Below are 22,558 nucleotides of genomic sequence, written 5' to 3'. Positions count from 1 at the left end.
TATATACAAATAACATTTTAATGTAAAGAAAATAGTAATTTAAAAGTCTAATACATATAATACAATTATATTACAAAACTTAATAGATTAAATGTATATTCTATTCTTATATATTTTTTTAACATACAATTTAAAATAAAATTAAATATTTGTTATACATAATTTTTTTTTTTCTTCTTCTAAATTTATTATTGGTATTTTTAATGTGTTGTTGGAGACATAAAATGACTATAATTTATTTTATTTTGTTGCTAGTTATGTGAAAAAATATTTTTTTCATAAATATTAAATAATTTAATATTTAAAAGTAACCAATCTAAAGTAACCGATCCAATCCGCACTTTTGCGGATTGGATTGGATTGGATTGGATTTGAGCTATTGTGCGGATTGGATTGGATCCAAAAAATGAAATCCGCACTTAGTGCGGATCGGATATGCACTATGAGCAAAATAGTGCGGACTGGATTGGATGAACACCCCTAACATAGTGCATTTATTTTTGAGAAAATAACTAAAAAGAAATATCAATTAATTAATAATATCTATATACTATTGACGAAGAAAATAAATTCATAAACTCGAAATATTTACGTATAAATATAGAAAATAAAAATTTAGATATATATTTATATTGGTAAAATTATATTCAATTTTTTTATAACATCAATTTTACATATATATATAAGATTTATATATTCAATTTTTTTTTTTATTATACAATAATGTTTATATAACTATAGTAAATATACATTTATCATGTTTTACAAAATAATAATAATTTAGGAGTGCCAAGAACTTTAAAATATTATTTGCGCATGTAAAAGAATAAAAGAAGTTGTTTGTGATTATAATATATAACAACAAATTAAATAATAACATATTATTACGTGAGTAAAAGAAAATATAATTCTCTAAAAAAAATAAACCATTATTGTCCACACTATTTATATATATGTTATATAAATATAGGGAAATGATTTTGTGTACTTTCACGGAATATATTCCGTGATATACGACATTTGGGGGAGTTATATTTGATCTGAGGGCTGGGGTTGATTTAGGAGTAATTAGGGTTAAAAAATAGTAACGTACCCTGAGACCCATATCTAATGTACCTTGAGACTCATCTAATGTACCACAGAATACATTCCGTGAAAGTACACAAAATCGTATCCCTATAAATATATCAAAAAAGAAATTACTCTATATACTATTTTTTAAAAAACAAAAATTAAGTTGTGGGTTGCTCCGGTAATTTTTACGTGGGTTGTATAAGTTGCTTCGTTAGTTGCTATAAGAATTTCTGTGTGGAATTCCATAAAAATAAAATAAAAAATATATATATATATATTTTAAAGTATAAAAATAAAATAAAAATTCTAAAAATTTATTTCTTGATATGCATGAATTATCCCTTTTAAATTGTTAATTTCGCTTCAAACTAAACATGAATTAACCATATATATACTTTCTCTAACAACATATCTAATCTCAATGAGGATTTCTAGTTATTCAATCAATCTGTAATTTAGGGCATGCATGCTTGCTTAATTAACGAAAGGAGAGTAAAATCATGATAGCTTACATATTCGTCGTAACGTCGCACATCATCATATGGCTCTATTACTTAATAACGTTGGATATATTGTATATAATATATATATATGGGTCTATTAAACTTGCACACACACATATATATAGCACTTGGTTTCTTCTGATTATTTATTAGCATATATTTATAAATATTCATACATAAATATATTCATTAATAATGACGATCACATAACGTATAAATTTCACAGAATTGTTCATTCTTTGACATCATAGCATGAATATTAATTATATTACACCATTAAAACAAGGAAGGCGCATAAGTTAAAATAAAAGAAAAGGAAATACAAGGCAAACACTTACACGTTCATTCATCATATAGAGCAAAATTCCAAGAATTTTGGCGAATTCCCTTTGAAATAGGTAATCTAAGATTAAACCAACACCTCATACAATATTAATAAACAGGGGCCAGATCCCTGATTTGATATAGTAAACAAAAAAAAATAAAATTCAAATTCGTATATCATGATCATCATGTATATATATATATTTATATAAATACATATGTGGACAATTCCACATAATTATTAGGCGGCACATATCGAAATAAGTCATTTTAAAACATGGCACGAGTAGCCCTAATGAGGTTAAACGCCATTAAGTATTAAAAGTTATTATCTCGTCCATTAGCTTCTAGTACTAATAGTATTACACGATCAAGACTCACTATAATTAAACAAATTCTTTAATACCGAAAGACTGTCCTAACACGTGGACGACCAGGATGAATTGAAGTCAGACTTTGATCCCTTTGATTGGGGTGACAAATCACTTCAATATATAATATAATAATAATTTAAAGTTGTCTATATTTGTTGTAATCGATCAGAACAATATTATTAGTGGGGTTTTGAATTATTATGGCACGGCACGTAAATTTGGAGTAAGTATGAGTGTTTTTTTGGCAATTTAGTAGTGCTGCTGACCCCTCATCTTTATTGCTCTCCTTATAAAAGAAATGGATGTAGCATAGATAGAGGTGTCAAAGTTGAGTACAATAAATTTTTAAAACCGTTTCCAAAAAAAAAAAAAAAAAAAAACCCTCTCTATGTCCCTTCTTTCTTATCCTAGCTACTTCTCTTCTTTATTTTCAGCTGCATATAGTACTAGTCTGGGCATAACAATACAGTTCCTCTCTTGATTGAGGTATGGATATATCATAATCCATATAATCATGATATCATGGACTATACTATTACACTATTCACTCATCCATTATGTTAGTGCTAGCTTATCATCTTTGAATATCAAAGTATATATATATGTGTGTGTATGTAGTGTTGACCAAGTACTATTTAGTAGTGGTGTGTTCAATTATGTAGTGTACATTTTTCAATTATGTACATTAGTTCAATGGATTGAAGCATTTTTTTGCCTTTCTTGAAACTATTTCTAGTGTTGTATGATGTGGTGAGGTGTCAACACTACCCCTTTCTCTCTTCTTCTATATATAATATCCTCGTCTTAATAAACTGGAAAACATATAGATACCCACATCATATATATTGCTTTTGTATATATTGTATGTGTACATATAATAATAATGATTTGATTTACAGTAGTATATATAGCTAAATAAGGTTTGATAATCAGCTAAAGTTTTACCTTAAAAAAAATACATTACCCTTTTTTTTCATCTCTCTTTTTCTGTCTTCTATCGAAATTCATGTCATTTTCAGAAATGGCTTAACGAAAATATATATTAATGAACTAATAAGCATATTTATATGTTTATATATATGAGCACTCTCGTTCATCATGTGAAAATATAATTAATAATTATATTTAATGTTAAGATTGCAATGTGTTTTAATTTTGCACTTACATGATTATCACTGTTTCTCTTAAAATGCATGATAGCATAGTAATTTAAGACCAAATTCATAATTAGCCAAATTAATCTCTTACTAATCTGTTTTAATTTGTATATATATATATAGGTACCGATCAATACATATTTTAATTACATAATATAATTAAATGAACAGTAATAGTATGACATCATTGGCGAGGACAAAGTCGGATCAATTGGTGGAGAAGGTGACGGCGGCGTTCAAGTCTCCGCCACTACCGCCGACGACGTCGTCCTCAAACGACGCGGCGGCGGAGAGCGGAGGAACTCTGTCACGAAAATCGAGCCGAGGGAGAATGGTGATGGGAGCTTCCCCGGGGAGGAGTGGAAATAGCAAAAATAATAGTAACACTCACATCAGAAAGTCTAGGAGCGCCCAGCTCAAGTTCGACCTGGATGAGGTCAGCAGCGGCGCCGCTCTCAGCCGAGCCTCCAGCGCCAGCTTAGGCTTGTCTTTTTCCTTCACCGGCTTCACTATGCCTCCTGATGATATAGCCGATTCTAAGCCCTTTAGCGACGATGATATCCGTACGTTTTTCTTTCTTTTTCCCATTTCTCTTCATTCTCAAATAATAATATTTTTTGAGAATTTTTTTATGTTTACAATTTAAAAGAATTTTTTTTTTATTATTTTTACAAAATTCGATATAAAAATTTATATTGCAACTAGCGCTGCAACCTAATTTGCAACAAAAAAAATTGTATAAAAATTCTTATTGCAACTTGAGCTGCAACTACCTTAAAAACTAAACCATAAATTTGAAAAAAAAAAAAATTAAAAAAATGGAATAATTTTCCTATTTTTTTTCTGATAATTCATTAAAAAAGAAAACGTTAATTAATCAAAGAGTTAATTATCTACTTTCCATTCAGTGCACCATACATCAATACATTTTATCTTCCCACTTCTACATTACTCACACTCACATGTATATCGTTTGTTTACTTTATTTTTAGTTAATTAGTTGGGGGGATTTTAGTTAAGTAATATATTTATATATATTTTTTTTCTTGTCTATTTTAAGAAAGCTAGTCTTTTGACCACCATCTGTTTTTCATTTTTTAATCTATTTTTTTAAAAAGAAAAATGAGTTGAGGTAAGCTGGAAAAGATGTACAATAATTGCTGAAGTTGGAGTTTAGTTGTGTGTATAACACTAATAACAGTAATAAAAAAAGAAAAGAAAAATGACATAAGAAAAATGAGAAATGATTGATGGATTGATGTGAAATATTCAAAAGAGATATTGATAAAATTTTGGTGAAAAATAGGGGCATGTCCATGCAAGTGCAAATTAATTTAGTCCACTCATTTTTTAGCAACTCTCATTATCTAAGAAGTTGCCCTTTTATTACTTTATTTATTAACAATTATTTATTTCTAAAAAATTAAAAGTTAATTTTAAACCTTTATTCATGTGATTGTCGTTGTATCTTTCCTATTACATAAACAAATATGCATATACTAATATTAGCTATTATAGCAAAGACTAGTTTTGTTTCAATATATCAAACCATATAAATATTTGGTCTCCTTTTTTAAAAGAGAAAGATAAAATTTGAGTAAAATAAGAGTGCAATTTTTATAGTAAAATAAACACTTGGTGGGCATGGGCTTGTATCATATATATACATATTTGAAAAATACTGCATGTAGGCAATTATCAAACTAATTAATTTGGGTATGAAAATAAATTATTTTAAATACTAACTATAAATTTCACTACCTGTAATCATACTACTATCCCATGTCCTTTTTATCGTGACTCATGACAAAAACCCAACAAAATTAAGTCACATGTGGGGTCCCAAAAAGTGACAGGAGAAAAAGAAAATGAATAGTTGTTCTTGTTCACACCTTGCAAAAGGAAACTAAGCTAACTATAGATATAAACCTTCCTGTTCTATCATTGGTTAACAACATTTTTAAAAATTATATAAGATCAAATAGTACCAATAATAATATGATTCCGAAGGAATGGCTACATATCTATATTAGTCATTCTCATATCTATATTATCAGCATTGCTATTAAGCACCAGTAATACTTAGCACTTTCTCGATATGTCGCGTTGCGATTGGCTAGTGATACTTCCTAAAAGTTATTATATTAAATTATATGGGACCCGATACTTAGTTGGATCAATAACGATACTGACACGTAAGAAGGTGTTAGGCACTGCTGGTGTTGTTTAGCATTTCTCCTATTTTATTATATTTGTGTAGTGTATGTGATAGTTCTAGGTGGCAAAATTATTTGGGTCCTCTAAAAAAATCTTGGAATTGACTGATTTAATTAATTAGTATGTGAAGTCAGTTCATTGAGCTCTTAATTTCCATAGATTCCCCAACTACCTCTTCACCAAAGTCAAGACTTTTGGTCACTTGGGATGTCTGTCTCTTCACCAAACTAGAAAAAGAAGTCAGATAATAACGATACTGTTAGGCAAGTGTCAAGTGTGTGTGAGATTATATTGGTTCAAATTTAAATCATTAATTTTTTTAAAAAAATAAAATAATAAAATAAATAAAGTCATTTTCTTTGTGTTTCCTCTCCACACTTTCTCAAGCCATTTACATCTAGTTTTATGCAGATTAATAGCTTATTAAAGCCCAAACTGAATATGAAATTGACTGTTTTGATTATGTAAAAATCTACTTTTGACTTTGAGCATCCCATGCAATAAAAGTTTGGACTTTGATCATTATTTTGCATTATACACTCGTTCATTGGCTGACAAAAGTTGAATGAAGAACAAATTGTATTAACAAAGCACTTTGATTTCAATATTGCAGCTGAAGATCTTGAAGCTGGCATTCAGAAATCGAAATTTCGAACCGAACCCACGTTGCCAATTTATCTCAAGGTAAAAAAAAGGGGGGGAAAAAAGAATTAGAAACTAAGAAACACTTAATCAAATGTAGTCATGCAACAAAATTTTGCTTCCCAAATCTGCAAAACCGGTGTTGAAACCTGATGTGATGATGATAGTTGATAGTTCAAGAATTTTGATGTGGTACTTACTATCTATTTGGACAGGCAAAAAGGAAGGAGATTCATCTAGACACCAACTACGGGAACCATAGAACATGGCTAGCAAATATAGCAAATTTGATCAGGTTCAGTCTTGTACATAGTTTCATTCTACATGACTTTAGTGTACAAGACTTGCCCTTCTTTCCAAACCAAAACACAAATGCTTAACATTAGAATTTATAGGACGAAAACAGAACTGCTTTTTCTTTTTCAACAATTGACAAAACTAGCTTAGAAACATGCACTTTGGTTTAGGAAGATAACTTTCACTTGTTTTCCCGAGCCCTCGAACTAACGGCTCTGGAATGTAGAACATAGAAGAAACATCAAAGACATAAAAATATTGGAAGGAAGGGTATGGAAATCTGATCCATTTTCTCTTCAGAGTCGTAACTGTGTTGCCCTATGTTATGTTGTAGTTTCAAACTATTCAAAGAATTTTTTCTTTTTACCATAAAGTACTAAAGAATGAAGTTTATTATTAACCCTTTTGTCCAAACTATGTATGCAGTTCAAAGAAGTAACATACAAGATAACTATAAAAGGAATGAGAACAAGCGAAGAGAAAGACATCTTGCATGGGATTACAGGTTCAGTAAATCCAGGAGAAGTTCTAGCCTTGATGGGACCTTCAGGGAGTGGAAAGACGACACTTCTAAATTTGCTCGGAGGGAGGATAGTGCAGACATCTGTTGGTGGCTCAATTACTTATAATGACCAACCATATTCCAAGTACTTGAAAAGCAAGTAAGAATTCAATTACTTATAATGACCAACCATATTCCAAATCAGACTTGTAATGTCAATGAGTAACCAAATGATATGATACAAAATGCAGGATAGGATTTGTGACACAAGATGATGTTCTGTTTCCTCACCTGACAGTGAAAGAAACATTAAGATATGCAGCCCTCTTACGACTGCCAAAGAAGCTAACCAAAGAGGAGAAGGAAAAACGAGCAATGGATGTTATCTATGAACTAGGATTAGAGAGGTAGAGAAATTTCTCTTTTTCTCTGATTTTCAATTTCACTGACAACTCGGCATTTGGCATTAGCATCGGTCTAACCAGAGGAAATTTACATATGCAGGTGCCAAGACACTATGATAGGTGGCTCATTTGTCCGTGGAGTGTCAGGGGGAGAAAGGAAGAGAGTTTGCATTGGCAATGAGATCATAATCAACCCTTCCCTGCTGTTTCTTGATGAGCCAACCTCTGGCTTGGATTCTACAACTGCTTTGAGAATTGTTCAGATGTTACAAGACATAGCAGAGGTAATGATCACGTGTAACCACTGGCTTTAATTTCTATGAATAGCAGGCACAATAATTGGTATACAAAATTCCAAGAGAAAACCAAGTTCCATGAGTTGGTAACAATTACAACAGAAAATTTAGAGGCAATTGGCCACAGAAGATACTAACTTGTAATATTTTGTATTGCAGGCTGGAAAAACTGTGGTAACAACGATCCACCAGCCATCGAGCAGGCTCTTCCATAAATTTGACAAATTGATCCTTCTTGGGAAAGGGAGCTTGCTCTATTTCGGGAAAGCATCTGAAGCTATGGATTATTTCTCATCCATAGGATGCTCCCCTTTAATTGCCATGAACCCAGCAGAGTTCTTGCTGGATCTTGCGAATGGAAATATAAATGATGTTTCTTTGCCATCAGAACTAGAGGATAAAGTGCAAATGGGAAATTCAGATAATGATACAGTTAATGGAAAACCGTCTCCTGCTGTTGTCCATGAGGTAAAAAATTCTGAAGCAACCTCTCTAGATTTATTGTTCCTTAAGCAAAGCTATAAGTAATGGTGTTTTTGTTGTAAAACAGTATCTTGTGGAGGCCTATGAAACCAAAGTTGCAGACAAAGAGAAGAAGAAACTGATTGTTCCTCTTCCTCTTGATGAAGAGCTGAAGTCAGTGTCCTGTAGAAAAAGGGAATGGGGGGCAAGCTGGTGCCAACAATATAGTATACTATTCAGGCGGGGAATTAAAGAACGGAGGCATGATTACTTCAGCTGGTTGAGAATCACCCAAGTTCTAGCCACGGCAGTCATTTTGGGGTTACTCTGGTGGCAGTCAGATGGTCATTCCCTCAAAGGTCGGCAAGATCAGGTAACGCCATCATCTTCTCAACGAATATAAATTTGACTAGTAAAGTTGTAAAATGAAAGATAAAGAAAGACTTGAATGAAAAAGATGTACTGTTCTAAAGAATGGGAATTCTAACTGTTTTTCAAAAATGCAGGCCGGACTGCTTTTCTTCATTGCTGTCTTCTGGGGATTCTTTCCCGTCTTCACTGCAATTTTTGCTTTTCCACAAGAACGAGCAATGCTGAATAAGGAACGAGCAGCTGACATGTATAGATTAAGCGCTTACTTTTTGGCCAGAACCACAAGTGACCTTCCACTTGACCTGTTGCTTCCAATACTTTTCCTTCTTGTAGTATATTTCATGGCAGGCTTGAAGACCAGTGCAGGTCCCTTCTTCCTAACCATGCTCACAGTCTTCCTCTGCATTGTAGCAGCTCAGGTATACATGACATACCCTTTTCAGATTCACTATATAGCCTAGTTTAATACCACACCCAATTTATCAAGCAAACAAGCTGAAACCTAGTGTTTTAATTTGAGAATCTCCAAAGCAAAAATGATCATATATTTATGTTGGAAAATGAAAATGGAATAATGTAAATTGCAGGGACTTGGGCTAGCTATTGGAGCTACATTAATGGACATAAAGAAAGCTACAACTCTGGCTTCTGTAACTGTGATGACCTTCATGCTAGCTGGTGGATTCTTTGTGAATGTAAGAATCCATTTCTTTGCTTAACAATGTTCAATCCCCAAACATTTTCTTTGACCTGTTAATATTAAATTCAAATAAACTCACTCTTTGGAAATATTATATTGAAACAGTAACACTTTTCTGTTGTTGCAAATTTTCAGAAAGTTCCAGCATTCATATCTTGGATCCGCCATATGTCTTTCAACTACCACACGTACAGGCTTCTTCTCAAGGTACAGTACGGGCACATGACACCAGCCATTAACGGAATACAAACAGACAGTGGCATAACAGAAGTCTGTGCCCTGGTAGCCATGGTTTTTGGTTACCGCCTCTTTGCGTACCTATCTTTGCGATGGATGAAACTCCAATCTTGAGCTTAGAAGGAAATAAAAGTTTGGATACAGTTGCATTTACTGTGGAATTAAGGTCTCATCTTGTGGAGGCCAAGTTTCATATCAACTAAGGAAAGCAAGAAAGGATCACTGAACTAGAGCTTCTGCTTTCTGTAAGCTTAGAATTTGTGATAGTAAGGATTTGAAGAGTTCAACAAATTACATGGGGGAGTTTTTTTTTTTCCTTTATATTGAACATCTTTAGTTAACAGGTGGTACTTTAAGAATGAAATGGTAGTTAGTATATCAAGTCTAGTTGACCAAACTTGATTGGTTGTTATGATTTAGCAATGAATTTTTAGATTTCACTAGTTAATTTCAAGGTGGAAAATGTATGAACTTGGAAGTCTGTATGTGCTTTCTATCAGCTAATCTAAACAAAAGTAATGATAAAAGAAACCTCTTTATTTTGTAAGAAATAATGTTGCTTTTTCTATACATGTAATTTCTCTTTCCCCTTTCATCAATCCTCAAAACAAGAAAGAAATCACCTTTTGCAATCAACTCCTAATTTTCTTTTTTTATATATATAAAGCATCAGTCATACATACCACTTCTACAGGCCCTTTTCCTTACTTTCATCATAGGAGATGGGAAAACTTTGATGAACCAAGTTGAATCAATGGCGGAAATTGATTCATTGATTGAGCTCCTACTAAGGAAATGGAGAGTGCATATCTATGTGCATTAACAATTTGTATTTTGCTCTTGCAAGCAATCAATGCATTACGCCAACACATTGGATTTTGTACTTTCCTGCATAATATTCAAGCCAGTGACCTCAGCCAACTAAGAGTTCGAAGGAGGGCGGCATCCAATAGGGGAGACTTTTTCTCAAGCCCTGCAAAGAAAAAAACAGTCAAGTGAAATAAATATATCTTCTTTTGTTTATTCATACTTCGTTTTTATAAGCTAGTTTTAGGACATTAATCATTAGTTTTATCCCCCAAAAGTCAAAATCATACCAAGAAAGATAATGATGGTCTAGGTTCCAACTTGATCTAAGTATGCCTTATGACACAAGTTATAAAAAAAATCAAATATATATTGAGTTAGTCTATACAATGTTACTTACCAATATCAGCAGCTACACGGTGAGCACACATTACTCCTGAGAAGGCTACAGCTATTACGCCTTGTCCGGGAAAGCAGCTATCACCAACACAGTATAGACCATCTATTGCCTGCATTTTTTTCATATTTGTAAGCTCAACTGATTCAGTATGCTCAAAATAACTATGGACAGTAAACCATCAACTAGAGTTAAATAGCTCACTGTTGTATTGAACGGCATTCCTAGCAAGCCTTTCGGAGTTCCACGAGGCATTGGTCCATAAGTGCCGTTATCACGAGCTAGGTATCGTCTGTGTGTCTTTGGTGTCCCCACCTATCATGATAGGATATAGTTAGAATAGACTGCTAATCATTCTCAGAATTCTCAAAAAGAGGAAATGGAGTTAGTCTAAAGCAACAGTTAACAAGAGAAGTGAAATTAGTCTGCGGTTTTATTTTTCTATTACTGCTTCTCCTGGTGAACAATCTTTGAAAGCCAAAAAGGAATTTGCACTTGCATACAATGATGGTCAAATTTTGAAAATTGCATCAGAAAACTTATTTAAAGAGAAAATACAATGTATAACCGACATATTATAAGAGTGTCTTACATCGAAAATATGTGAGGACATTAATACACTTACAAGAACCAAAAGTCACTCCACTTATTGTTAATTGGTTTTAAATTAGAACCTTATGGATTAAGTTTTTGAGCCTTATAGAAAAATAAAAAAGAAAACAAAGCTGCTAGACATCCAATCCAAAATAATATTGAGTAAAAAAACCACTAGAGATTCGATTCAAAAGAATAGCGAGAACAGGAAAAAAGTTGCTAGAGATCCAATTCAAGATTAGTGAGCCCAAAAAGTGCCATTATCTTAAGAGAGGACACATAAGAGTGTTCCACATCAAAAAGATATGAAGACATTATTACACATAATAACCATGAGTCACTCCATTAATTGTCAAATCGATTTTAGGTTGGAATCCCATAGATCTTAATTCTTAACACATATTTATCTTCTTCTTCTTTTTTCTTTTGTTAATGCAAACACATATTACCTTTATGCCAGCACAAATTATTGATCAGGTTCAAGATTTCATAATACAAGTCTTTAAAAAGATGCAATATCATTATATATACCTCTATAAAATCAATGGAAGATGCTAGTCCTGGAAATAGTTTCTTCTCTAATCTGCTAATGATTTCATTTGCCACAAGCTCCTTCTTTTCCACATATTCTTTTGGAGAGAGTCCCTATAAAATAATTCCTCCTCAATTAGTGGCAACTAAAACAAGCTCTTCTTATTCTTTAGAGGGGAAGACGATTGGTAATAATTTTTTGTCACTTTTACCACACCATTGCACCTACCTCCCAATCTTCAATGGAAGAGGTTGTAAATATGTGAAGAATATGGCGCCCTTCTGGTGCAAGTGATGAATCGAGAACAGTAGGAATACTTAAAAAAATGCTTCCATACGGCTTCTCAAGTCTAGTCCAATCATTCTAGAAAAGATTAAGCATAAAAAGAAGGTGATTATATCAGCTAACACATTCTGATTCTAATGTCCTGCGTATTTCCATCAAAATTAGACTACCAAGATGTTTAAATACCTCGAGAACAAAGTGATGGCAATCTGTATCTGGTGGTAGAACCTCAGCTTTAACTCCCATGTGAATGGAAAGAAAAGATGGGGCCTTCACATAAGCTTTTTGAAAATTTTCCTCTTCCTTTGGAAGGTCTTTTCCTTTCAAAAGCTTCCCTGTAATAACGCGAAATTGAACGCAACTACATATTACTGAAAAACCACGTAACGCACCAGATTGTTGTTCTAAAACTAGTCATGTAAAATGTTTAGATATCCTAGCTAAAAACTAACCAAAGGTATCCCATCGAGTAGCATTTGATATTACTGTTTTGGCAAAGAATTCACGTTTATCTGACATCCTTACTCCCACCTACAAGAAAATATTCATATATGTCAAGATCATATTTTTGGCTTATAAAAGAATTAAACATAATTATATTAACATTGCTCATTCAATCAATAGTAAATTTGAACTCACAGCCTGGCCTTGGTCAATTACAATTTCAGTCACATTTGCCTTGTAGAGTATCTCACTTCCTTGGTCAATGAGACCTTTAGCTAATGACTCTGCTATTCCACCAACACCACCAATAGGGTAGTTAATTCCACCATAGTGCCTGTCACACAAAACCTAACAGAAACACATAAAAATATCTTTCGTGAGGGTCAATAATCATGAGCTTAATATCTCCTATAAATATATAAGGAACATTTATCAGAGAAAGCAAAATGGTCCATAAAACATGATTGAAAGAGAAACTCACCATGCCTGCATTTATCATTGGTGTTTGCAAAGCATTGACCGTGCTTACTATAAAACACTGAAAATCCATGACAAGTATATTATATTCATCATATCAATGCATAGGTCTTTTGTGGACCTCCAAAGCCAGAAAATAAATGAGCATAAACTTCTAAAACAAATTTTAAGAGATGAAAAGAAGTTGAGGCTAACCTCTGCATCTATGAAAGACAACAACTCAGGATCTTTAATATACTTCCTAGCTATATCTCCAGCATTTTGAGGCAAATAGTAGGCTGCAGAGGATTATAACATCATGTAAACTGCAAATTCATCTAAGAAATATTGATACTGATATAGATAGAAAAAGATTTAACTTAATCATGTCTTAGCTTTCTAATGCTCTTTTTTTAACACATAACTAACCAGAAAATATAGTAGTAAGCAAATGCAAAAATCAACAGATTCTATGTCAGCATAAGTAATTACCAAGTGTCAAGCACTCAACAGGCTTCTGGAAAAACTGCCCGAAAAGATAGATTGGCTCCTCAAGTGACTTTAGTTCCAGTGAGTTTAAGGCATTGAAGATCTACCAAATGTTTAAGCAACTGTTTAAGGTAAGTTATGTATTACATGTAAAGGCCAAAATGCCCCAGAGGAAGTTGCAGCCAATCTAGGAGATAAAAACAAATATAGACCTTCCAGCATACGCCATAGAATTTGAAGATTCCTTCCTTTTCATGGGGAAATTTACTAGTAAGTTCCGCTATGAATTCACTGTACTCTTTATGAACTAGCACAGAAAGGTTGTTGGGCAGATGGAAATGGACTGTTGTTGGATCAGGTATCACTGGCATTTCACAACCAACTGCTGCCAATGCTTGTGTAATTAAATTTAGATTACCCTGCTCAGATTGAGTAACAACTGGTATGAAATTTCCAGAAAAAGAAAACAAAACAATTGCTAATTTCTACCGATCATAGATAGAAACATAAAGCTAGTGCCTAGTCTATGTAATTCTCTTTTCATTACTTGGAATTCAACTAGCACTTTAATACTCTAGTCTATCTAGCCCACAAATGTACTGAAAAATAGCTTAAAATTGACCAAGGAAAACATACCTTATCACTGAAACCGAACATCACAGAAGAACCAACATCAAAAGTATAACCATTTCTCTGGTAATATCCAGAACTCCCACCAGGAATCACATACTTTTCCAAAACCAAAACCCGGGCACCCTTCACTGCCAGTTGGGTGGCTGCCACCAAGCCTCCTATTCCTGACCCAATAACAATGGCATCATAGTAATTATCACCACCCCCTTTGTTTTTCTCCACAGCTTTATCCATATTCAGTGCTGAAGTAGAATTTGAAATGAATTTATTCTTCTTATTATTATTTCTATCTGAACTTCCCGCTGAGGTTATGCCTCTGATAGCCCCCATCTCATTTGTACTGTGATGAAACCTTGGCCCTGTACCAGTGAGCTTGTAATTACTGAAGACTGAGAATTTAGAACACCCAATTGAGAAATTTTTACATTTTTGGCTTCTGGGTCTGGTTCCACTTCCACCCAATTCAACACCATACAAATGAGAAGAATTCTTGGGGTTAACAAACCCAGATTTCAAATAGCAAAGCGGGTCGTAATCACTGAAAACAAGGAGTTTATCACACTTTTGATTTTGACTTGTGAGTTTTAAAGTGCTCAACTTTGGGGAACTATGGTGGTTAGTGGGAAAGCGAGAAGAATTGATAGGAGTTATTGAGAAGGAGCTTAATTCAGCCATGGAAAGGGAGTTAGAAATGAACCTTAATTCTTTCTGAGATGGGTAGAATAGAAGAGGTTGTGGTGGCTTAGGCTAGGCCATAAATCAACCATTAACAAGACAAAGTTGGAGAATTGTTTAATGTTTATGTGTTTTTATTTAAGTAATTTCTTCATGGTTAGGGTGTGACTTGCTGTGGTGAGCAAGTGGGTGGTGATTCCACTCCATGATTCCTCCACAAAATGAGACAAAATCCAGATAGCCGTTAGATTCGAAGTGTCTTTTCTCTCGAAGTTTCAGATTATTTGATATTAAATAAATTCGTTTACACAAAACCTAAATTCGCATTTGATGAATAATGGGGTTCTATCTCAAAATTAATTGGCAGTAGAGTAGTCTATGTCTTTATATATGGCTCAATTTTTTACCATTTATTTCATGTGGGACAATGTCTACAATATTCCCCCTTAAGATTGACATGATCACTATCTGTATAGGTGCGGATCAAATAGGATCACTTGCGCCAAGGGATATGGCTCTAATAATCATAGGATTCCATTTCAAAACCAATTGGAGTGAAGTAGCCCATGTTTTTATATTATGACTCAATTTTCTATCATTTATTCCATATGAGACAATATCCACAATAATATATATAGTTAATATTACATGTGTAATGTATATATATTTAGTTATAATTTTTATTTTTATTTTGATTAGGTATATTTTTAAGTGTATAATTAGATTTTTTTAAGTTTACTTTATATTATTTTTTGCTAGTTAATTTTTACACTCATGGTGATGGAGATGTAGAACTTTTTATTTTACCGTATTTCAGTACATTTTAAAATAATATTAATATTAATAATAATTTATATGTCTTGTCTTTTAACATGGTGTGATTGTTAGTATTTTGATTTGTGTGATTTTCGTGTTTTGGTTCGTGTGTTTGTTCGCAATTCGGTTCGTGACTCGGTTCGAGTGTTTGTTAGGGTTTTGGTTCGAGAGTTTGGTTCGTGATTGGTCTGTGCTATCCTTTAGCCTTCTGCTGGTTTTTTGCTGTAGAGAAAATGGTAGCTGCTTATAACAATAATCACGGAGGAAAAGAGTTTAATGATCAGTTTGCTAGAACAAAAAAGGAGGTGGAGGAGAGACTACTCTTGGACGATGATGGGAAAGGAGAGTTGACGGAAATAGACGATCATTGGTGCTTGGTGGGCCATTCTCTTACAAGGCGTAGTATAGATTTTAATGTCACGGAACATAAAATGGCATCATTGTGGCAACCAAATGGAGGTATGTACGTTAAAGAACTCAACTCGAATCACTGATTTTTGAGATCGACTTAGGAAGAGTCATCGAGGGAAGCCCGTGGACATTTCATCAAGTCCCACTGATTTTTGAGTAGGTCAAATCACGAAAAAATCCACGTCAAGTTGTCCTAAATAAACTCGACGTTTGGATCCAACTTCATGAGATGACAACCGGGTTTATGTCGAAACAAACGATTGGGACTGTTGCCAGGACCGGCCCTGAGAATATATGGGCCTAAGGAGAATTAAATTTTGGGGTCCTCAAAAATATATATAAAAAAATTTAAATAGAGTATGGGATTTAAACTCATGACATTGTATAATATGCCATACACCTCAACCAACTAAGCTATGACTATTTGTTGTTTACAATACACTTAATTTTACTTTAATAAAAGCCTAATAATTTTTTTATTTTGGGCTCCCGAAATGAGTGGGCCCTCGGCACGAGCCTAGCCCGCCTATGCCTAGGGTCGGCCCTGATTGTTGCTAACTATGTTGGAAAGTTTGTGAAATTTGATCCTAACAATTTTACCAGTGTTTGGCGGGACTTCTTGAGAGTACGTACTACAATCAATATCGAAAGGCAACTAAAGAAGAAAATGACATTGGAGAAGAAGAATGGACAAGTTTGTACAATGCAATTTGAATACGAGGTCGTCCTAACGTTTTGCTTTATTTGTGGGGTCTTAGGACATTCCAAACGATTTTGTGAAAAGCTCTTCAACACACCATCAGATTTAATTCAAAAAATGTATGACCTTTCACTCAAAGCAGCACCACGAAGATAACAACACATAGCTGGTTCTCCATGGCTTCGATCGGGCATTTCCGCTAAGCTAAATGTGATGGTAGGCAAAGGAGGTTCTCAGGCGTGGTTAACCTGCAATGTTTAGACTGTTCATGATAATGAGAGACTTCAGGGATTGGCAATCAATCGTCCTGATATCAGGGGATTGTAGCCCGATACTGTTGGTATCTCATCCCATGTAATTGTTGAAGATATTGCTAATAAAGGAAAGTTAATGGTGGTTGATAACACCAATGTGTCAGGTGATATTTTTCAAAATGAGGCTTTAATGATTTTGGAAAATAAAAGGAGAAGGACACGTGTAGATGAAGACATTAATGGAAGCATGGGTGATGTTGGGCCAAATATGGTAACTATTTTGGGGCCCACAAGCAACATATATGATAACTCGACCTTGGAGAATCATGATGTTATTATGCCAAAAGTTGATAGTAACTGCCCAACAAACTCGCATGGGGCGGGCTCTGGTCTCTAGGCCCGCCAAGCATTATGAATGTTTTGAGTTGGAATTGTCGCGGGCTTGAGAACCAACAGACAGTTCAATTCCTTAAAGAGGTTGTTTCTCATAAGAAATCCAATTTTATTTTTCTGTGTGAGACCAAATGTAATAAAAAAAAAAGAGTCAAACTGGTGGGCTGTATGCTGGGCTATGAAGGTATTTTTGTTGTTGAGGCCCAAGGTCTTAATGGAGGCCTTGCTTTTCTCTAGACAGACATGGATGACAGCTCTCTCTTGGGGTTCTCGCATCACCATATCGACATGCAAATCAAAATGGTTGAAGGAATTTCTTGGAGACTCACGGGTCTTTATGAAGAGCCAACTCGTTTGCTACAACCTCAGACTTGGCAATTATTGAGAACTCTTGTGGGTGATTCGCCCCTTCCCTGGTGTGTTATAGGTGACATTAATAATGTTCTTTGTCAAGAGGATAAAAAGGGGGTCAGTCGTACCCTCGGTGGTTGATTGACGACTTTCAACGATGCCTCACGGATTGTGGTCTAGAGGATATGGACTTGTTGGGATATCCGTTTACTTGGGAAAGGATGTGTGGCACTAGTAGATGGGTTGAAATTTACCTTGACAGGGCATTAACATCAAGTGACCGGACGTAACTTTTTCCTGATGCAAAGCTGTTCAATTTAGAAATGTCACCATCTGATCATTGTCTGTTATTTTTGGAGCCTGTGGCCAGAGGTAATTTTAATCATTGTCACCTAGCTTGCCGATCCCATGTGTTTTCAAATCGTAAAAGATTGCTAGGAGTTGAGTGGGAACCTCAGTAATAATGGAAAGCTTGACTTGTGTGCCAACAAGTTGTCGAGATGGGGGAGAGAGTGTTGGGTTTTATGCCCTAAATAAAACTCTATTTCAATGTAATCTATTTTATTTAACATCAATAAAGAAACAGAAGTATTTTTCATTCATTTGTGTATGTTTTGGTTCACTTTATTAATTGCTTGTCTATATTTGATTTATAAATTCATCTTAAACCCTTTTCACATACTTGATCCTGTTTATTGTGTTGTCATCACATTGGAAAGTAAACATGACTATGTGAATAAAGTTTCCTAGATTTATCAGACACAGGGTTTTACTGATATGATAATCTACAACAAGAGTTTACTTGCATTTGGAGAAATGCTATGTTCTTTCCAGAACATTGGTTAAAGTAAAGCTCAAGTTGGATGCATGGAGTATGCATCGGAAGGGACCGATATTGAACTTTGACTTAGATTTATTAAATTTACCGTAAAATCTATTCAAGTCAATATCGCCTAGTTGATCCTAGATCAAATGTTCTTAATCCTGTTATGATTAGGCTCAATCTTAAGAGGCTATTCGTGTTCTTTGATTTGTTAGTTAAGCCTACTTTTAGGTCAGGGTGATACGTACATTTTGGGAACACGGTAGTGCAATTGAGTGGGAGCGCTAACATAAACATGGAATCTATAGCTTCTATCTGACGAATAGTAAGCAAAGGATGATCTCCTTCGAGCTTGACCAAACGAACATAAATGGTGGAGTACTCATTTCACATAAGCTAAAATATCATTTATACGGGGTCAAGTGTTTTAAGGATAAAATACATAGTAGGGTGTAACGGTAATCTAATCCCTTTACAGTGTAGATCATTCATATAGAGGATCATTGATCAAATTAGGATTATAACAATTGATAACTAATGATGTGTCTATATGGTGGAACACATAGAGCATTCTATATACTAAGAGTGCAATTCTAAGTTCTATGCGTGGATTCAACGAAGAATTAATAAGTTAGTGAATTTTAGTAATAAATTCTTGATCTACTTATTGGAAGCTCGGTTATATAGACCCATGGTCCCCGCACTAGTTGAGATAATATTGCTTGTAAGACTCATGTAATTGGTTTTGATTAATCAATTATAATTCTCAAGTTAGACTATGTCTATTTGTGAATTTTTCACTAAGTAAGGGCAAAATTGTAAAGAAAGAGTTTTTAGGGGCATATTTGTTATTATGATACTTTGTATGGTTCAATTAATAAATATGATAAATGACAATATTATTTAATAATTATTTATAGTTATTAAATAGTTAGAATTGGCATTTAAATGGTTGAATTAGAAAATTGGCATTTTTGAGAAAATCAGATGCAAAAGTGATAAAACTGCAAAATTGCAAAAAGTGAGGCCCAAATCCAATAAGCCATGGCCGACCACTTTTATAGGATTTATCCTCTGATATTTTCATTATTTTAATGTCAAATAATTCAAACCTAACCCTAGTGGAATGCTATAAATAGGTAGTGAAGGCTTCAGGAAAACATACTTCTGATTCAGAAAAACCTGAGCCTCTCTCTCTACCTTTGGCCGCCACTCTCTCTCTCTCTTCTTCCTTAGAATTTCGAAACCCTTTAGTGATTAGAGTAGTGCCCCCACATGTTACGAAATTTATAAACACTACGCAAGTATACGCAATCAAGTAGTAAAACTCACACAGGTGAGGTCGAACCACAGGGAATTGGATTAAATACCACTAAACTATACTTATAATTCTATTTGGCAAATCGAAAACAATTATGATTTAAGAGAATTAAAGTAATTCAGAAAACGTAAAACACAGTTAAAGTTTAAGCAAGATGAGATGATAGGGAGGAGAATCCTGTTGTTGTTTACCCAGACTGTTAATGCTTAATTACTATCCTATTCTTGAAGTGAATGACAGATTATAAAGTAACCTAGCTCTTTTTAGATTTTCTAGATTCTAAATCACATGTTATCTAATTAATTCCTTAATTAAACTAACATGAAATCAGCATTAGGTAATAATCTACTCGTCTCATAAGTCATGTAAATACTCTCGTTTCACATAGAACATCGATTATCCAAATTTTAGCATTCTCAATTCTCACTTTTCAGATTTTGAATTGAGATCATAAAGCATGCACAAGGTGATCAATCCTAAACATGAAATTAAACGCAAATTAAGATAATTTCACAAACAAGAATGGAGGAATGGTAATTAAACATTAACTAGGCAAAATATTAAACAACAATCATCCCTAAATGGGAAATTTAGTTTAGAAATAAATCCATAACCATTCCTATAGCAATATTCAACATAAAGAAATTAACGAGGAATAAAGAAAGAACTGTTGGTGGATGAATTCTAGATCTTCACTTGAATCTCTATGCTCTTCCTGCTGCTCTCTCTGCTGTATTTTAGGGTTCCAAATTGCTTCCCCTGACTTCCAATCGCAGTTTTCTATTTATAACTAATTATTAGGGTTCGATGGACGAAAATGCCTCGGGCCGTACGGGATCTCGCCGCGGCTAGATATGGGCTCGCCGCGGCCAGATAAATGCTGAAAATCCATGGAATCGTAACGAGTATTTAGCCGCGGCCACACATACCCTCACCGCGGCGACTGGAACACCCAAAATCTCTCATTCGTTTCGTGTTCTAGCCGCGGCCAAGCTGTGTATAGCCGCGGCCAGATGTGCCCTATTCTTCAAACATCGTGTTTTTTCTTGGCTCAGCTCGTCTTTTACTGAATATTTGCATCGAGACCTCTATTATTCCAAGGAACCTGAAAACATAGAAAACAAGCGTAATTCCGTCCCAACACAGCGACAAACGCACATAAAATAGATCCAAAACATAGGCTAAAAATAGCCTAACAAACTCCCCCAAACTGAATCTTTACTCGCCCCTGAGTAAAACTAAGACTCAAACTAAAAACAAACAAACATAGATAACTAAACTTTCCGACGATTGAACTGCTACCACCACCTGCACAACTTCAAGCCATCAATAACCAGAATTTCAACTTGCCAACTCTAAGAACTAATTCGGATGTACAATTTACAAGTAAGCAATTCATACAAACACAAAACATCACAATTGCCGTCCATATCACAACCGTTCTAAACTTCCCGACATTCCACTAACACATGATCAATAAGTTTGAATGACATACCTCTCTCCACTAATGTTGACAAATTTCTCTTTGGAATCAATAGGTCTTTTTCGGTTATAATCACGTGGCTTAGGTACATGGGTAGGTGACAAGTCATTTAAGCTACATTATTCCATAAGCACTATTAACCAAGCATGCACCCGCATTTATTTTTTCTTTTTCATATACCCCAAAGACGATAGTAAGAGATTGCCTTTTTTTTTTCTTTATGTGCGTACCCCATTGTTCTCAATTGATTTTCAAGAAGACATTATCACATATTTTTTTCTTTTTTTTTCTTTCTTCTTCTATTTTTTTTTTCAATAGAGGCACAACACACAATAACTTTATTATATATATTTTCTTCAATCTCTTACTAATAAAATTTATTTCCCCACTTACAACACTTTATCCCCCCCCCCCCAAACTTGCTTAAAGGCTCATGGCATAATAAGGTCTGTCTAGAGTGAAAAGAGTTAAGGATAATGAGTTTAGCTTAGGTAAGTGGTGAGAAATTTTCAGAATAGGTTAAGGCTCAACTTTGGGTATACTAGGGTAAAATGTTCGGGTAGGCTTGAAAGGCTCAATCGATCCAAAGAAAACTTGCCTAAATCACTTTCCAAACAAAAATTATCAAGGATTTCGCTTCAAGAAAGTATGTCAAACAAATTCTATTCCATGTACAGTCAATCATTCCACAAACCAAATATAACAGAAGTGATATGCGTCAAAAACAAATGTTTTATATCTACATGAACAACCTCCTAACACACATCCATCTTAATTCAAACAGTTGCAAATCAAGCACACAGTTATGTTTTAATCCATTGCACAAGTGAATAACAGTGGTTCAATCAATCTTCCAATTTAGCTATCAACACATGACACTAAAAAAAACTAATTAACGAAAACAAAGGCACTGAAAAAATTAAGTCTCTCCCCCCAAACTAAAGATGCACATTGTCCCCAATGTGTGAAAATAAACCAGGATGAGAGAAACTTACCTGAGCCCCTTAGAAGGGGTTTGGCAGCGGTGGCTGATCATAGGGGTTGAAGCGGGGTGGCATGGCAAAATAATGAGGATCGTCCACACCGACATTCATCCTCGTGACAAGTGTGTTCAATTGGGCCACCTGCTACTC

General features: G+C 34.2%; 2 protein-coding genes across 4 annotated transcripts; one reads left to right on the top strand and one right to left on the bottom strand.

Moving 5' to 3' along the window:
• The first annotated feature begins 2,461 nt into the window (after positions 1-2,461).
• On the top strand, positions 2,462-10,112 carry LOC115701236 (ABC transporter G family member 22). 3 transcript variants are annotated; one of them, XM_030628980.2, is made up of 11 exons: positions 2,462-2,761; positions 3,556-3,995; positions 6,263-6,333; positions 7,015-7,250; positions 7,342-7,497; positions 7,595-7,778; positions 7,950-8,258; positions 8,341-8,625; positions 8,759-9,043; positions 9,212-9,319; positions 9,460-10,112. In XM_030628980.2, the coding sequence occupies exons 2-11, from the start codon at positions 3,596-3,598 to the stop codon at positions 9,673-9,675; spliced, it is 2,250 nt and encodes a 749-aa protein (XP_030484840.2). In that variant the 5' UTR covers positions 2,462-2,761; positions 3,556-3,595; the 3' UTR covers positions 9,676-10,112. The 3 variants fall into 3 exon arrangements, with proteins under 3 accessions (XP_030484840.2, XP_030484841.2, XP_030484844.1); XM_030628981.2 differs by lacking the exon at positions 2,462-2,761 and adding an exon at positions 3,006-3,025 and having other exon boundaries at positions 3,604-3,995; XM_030628984.2 differs by lacking the exon at positions 2,462-2,761 and adding an exon at positions 6,507-6,586 and having other exon boundaries at positions 3,943-3,995.
• LOC115701237 (prolycopene isomerase, chloroplastic) lies at positions 10,078-15,246 on the bottom strand. The gene is made up of 13 exons (XM_030628985.2): positions 14,202-15,246; positions 13,778-13,984; positions 13,569-13,668; positions 13,293-13,375; positions 13,102-13,158; positions 12,816-12,968; positions 12,629-12,707; positions 12,363-12,511; positions 12,120-12,254; positions 11,891-12,004; positions 10,970-11,080; positions 10,769-10,877; positions 10,078-10,534 (listed from the first exon to the last, which is right to left on the bottom strand). The coding sequence occupies exons 1-13, from the start codon at positions 14,871-14,873 to the stop codon at positions 10,461-10,463; spliced, it is 2,043 nt and encodes a 680-aa protein (XP_030484845.2). The 5' UTR covers positions 14,874-15,246; the 3' UTR covers positions 10,078-10,460.
• Between the last annotated feature and the right edge of the window lie 7,312 nt (positions 15,247-22,558).

This window comes from Cannabis sativa, chromosome 8 (genome assembly GCF_029168945.1).
Source record: "Cannabis sativa cultivar Pink pepper isolate KNU-18-1 chromosome 8, ASM2916894v1, whole genome shotgun sequence".
Lineage (NCBI taxonomy): Eukaryota > Viridiplantae > Streptophyta > Magnoliopsida > Rosales > Cannabaceae > Cannabis > Cannabis sativa.
This window is presented reverse-complemented; position numbering and strand designations above follow the sequence as displayed.

Excerpts from the sequence above, each read along its gene's own strand:
- LOC115701236 (XM_030628980.2), top strand. The coding sequence starts at position 3,596 with ATGAACAGTAATAGTATGACATCATTGGCGAGGACAAAGTCGGATCAA. Across the intron at positions 9,044-9,211 it reads TCTGCATTGTAGCAGCTCAG|GGACTTGGGCTAGCTATTGG; the intron begins GTATACATGACA and ends TGTAAATTGCAG. Across the intron at positions 9,320-9,459 it reads CTGGTGGATTCTTTGTGAAT|AAAGTTCCAGCATTCATATC; the intron begins GTAAGAATCCAT and ends GCAAATTTTCAG.
- LOC115701237 (XM_030628985.2), bottom strand. The coding sequence starts at position 14,873 with ATGGCTGAATTAAGCTCCTTCTCAATAACTCCTATCAATTCTTCTCGC. Across the intron at positions 13,985-14,201 it reads TGTTCGGTTTCAGTGATAAG|GGTAATCTAAATTTAATTAC; the intron begins GTATGTTTTCCT and ends CAATCTGAGCAG. Across the intron at positions 13,159-13,292 it reads TGTCTTTCATAGATGCAGAG|TGTTTTATAGTAAGCACGGT; the intron begins GTTAGCCTCAAC and ends ATGGATTTTCAG.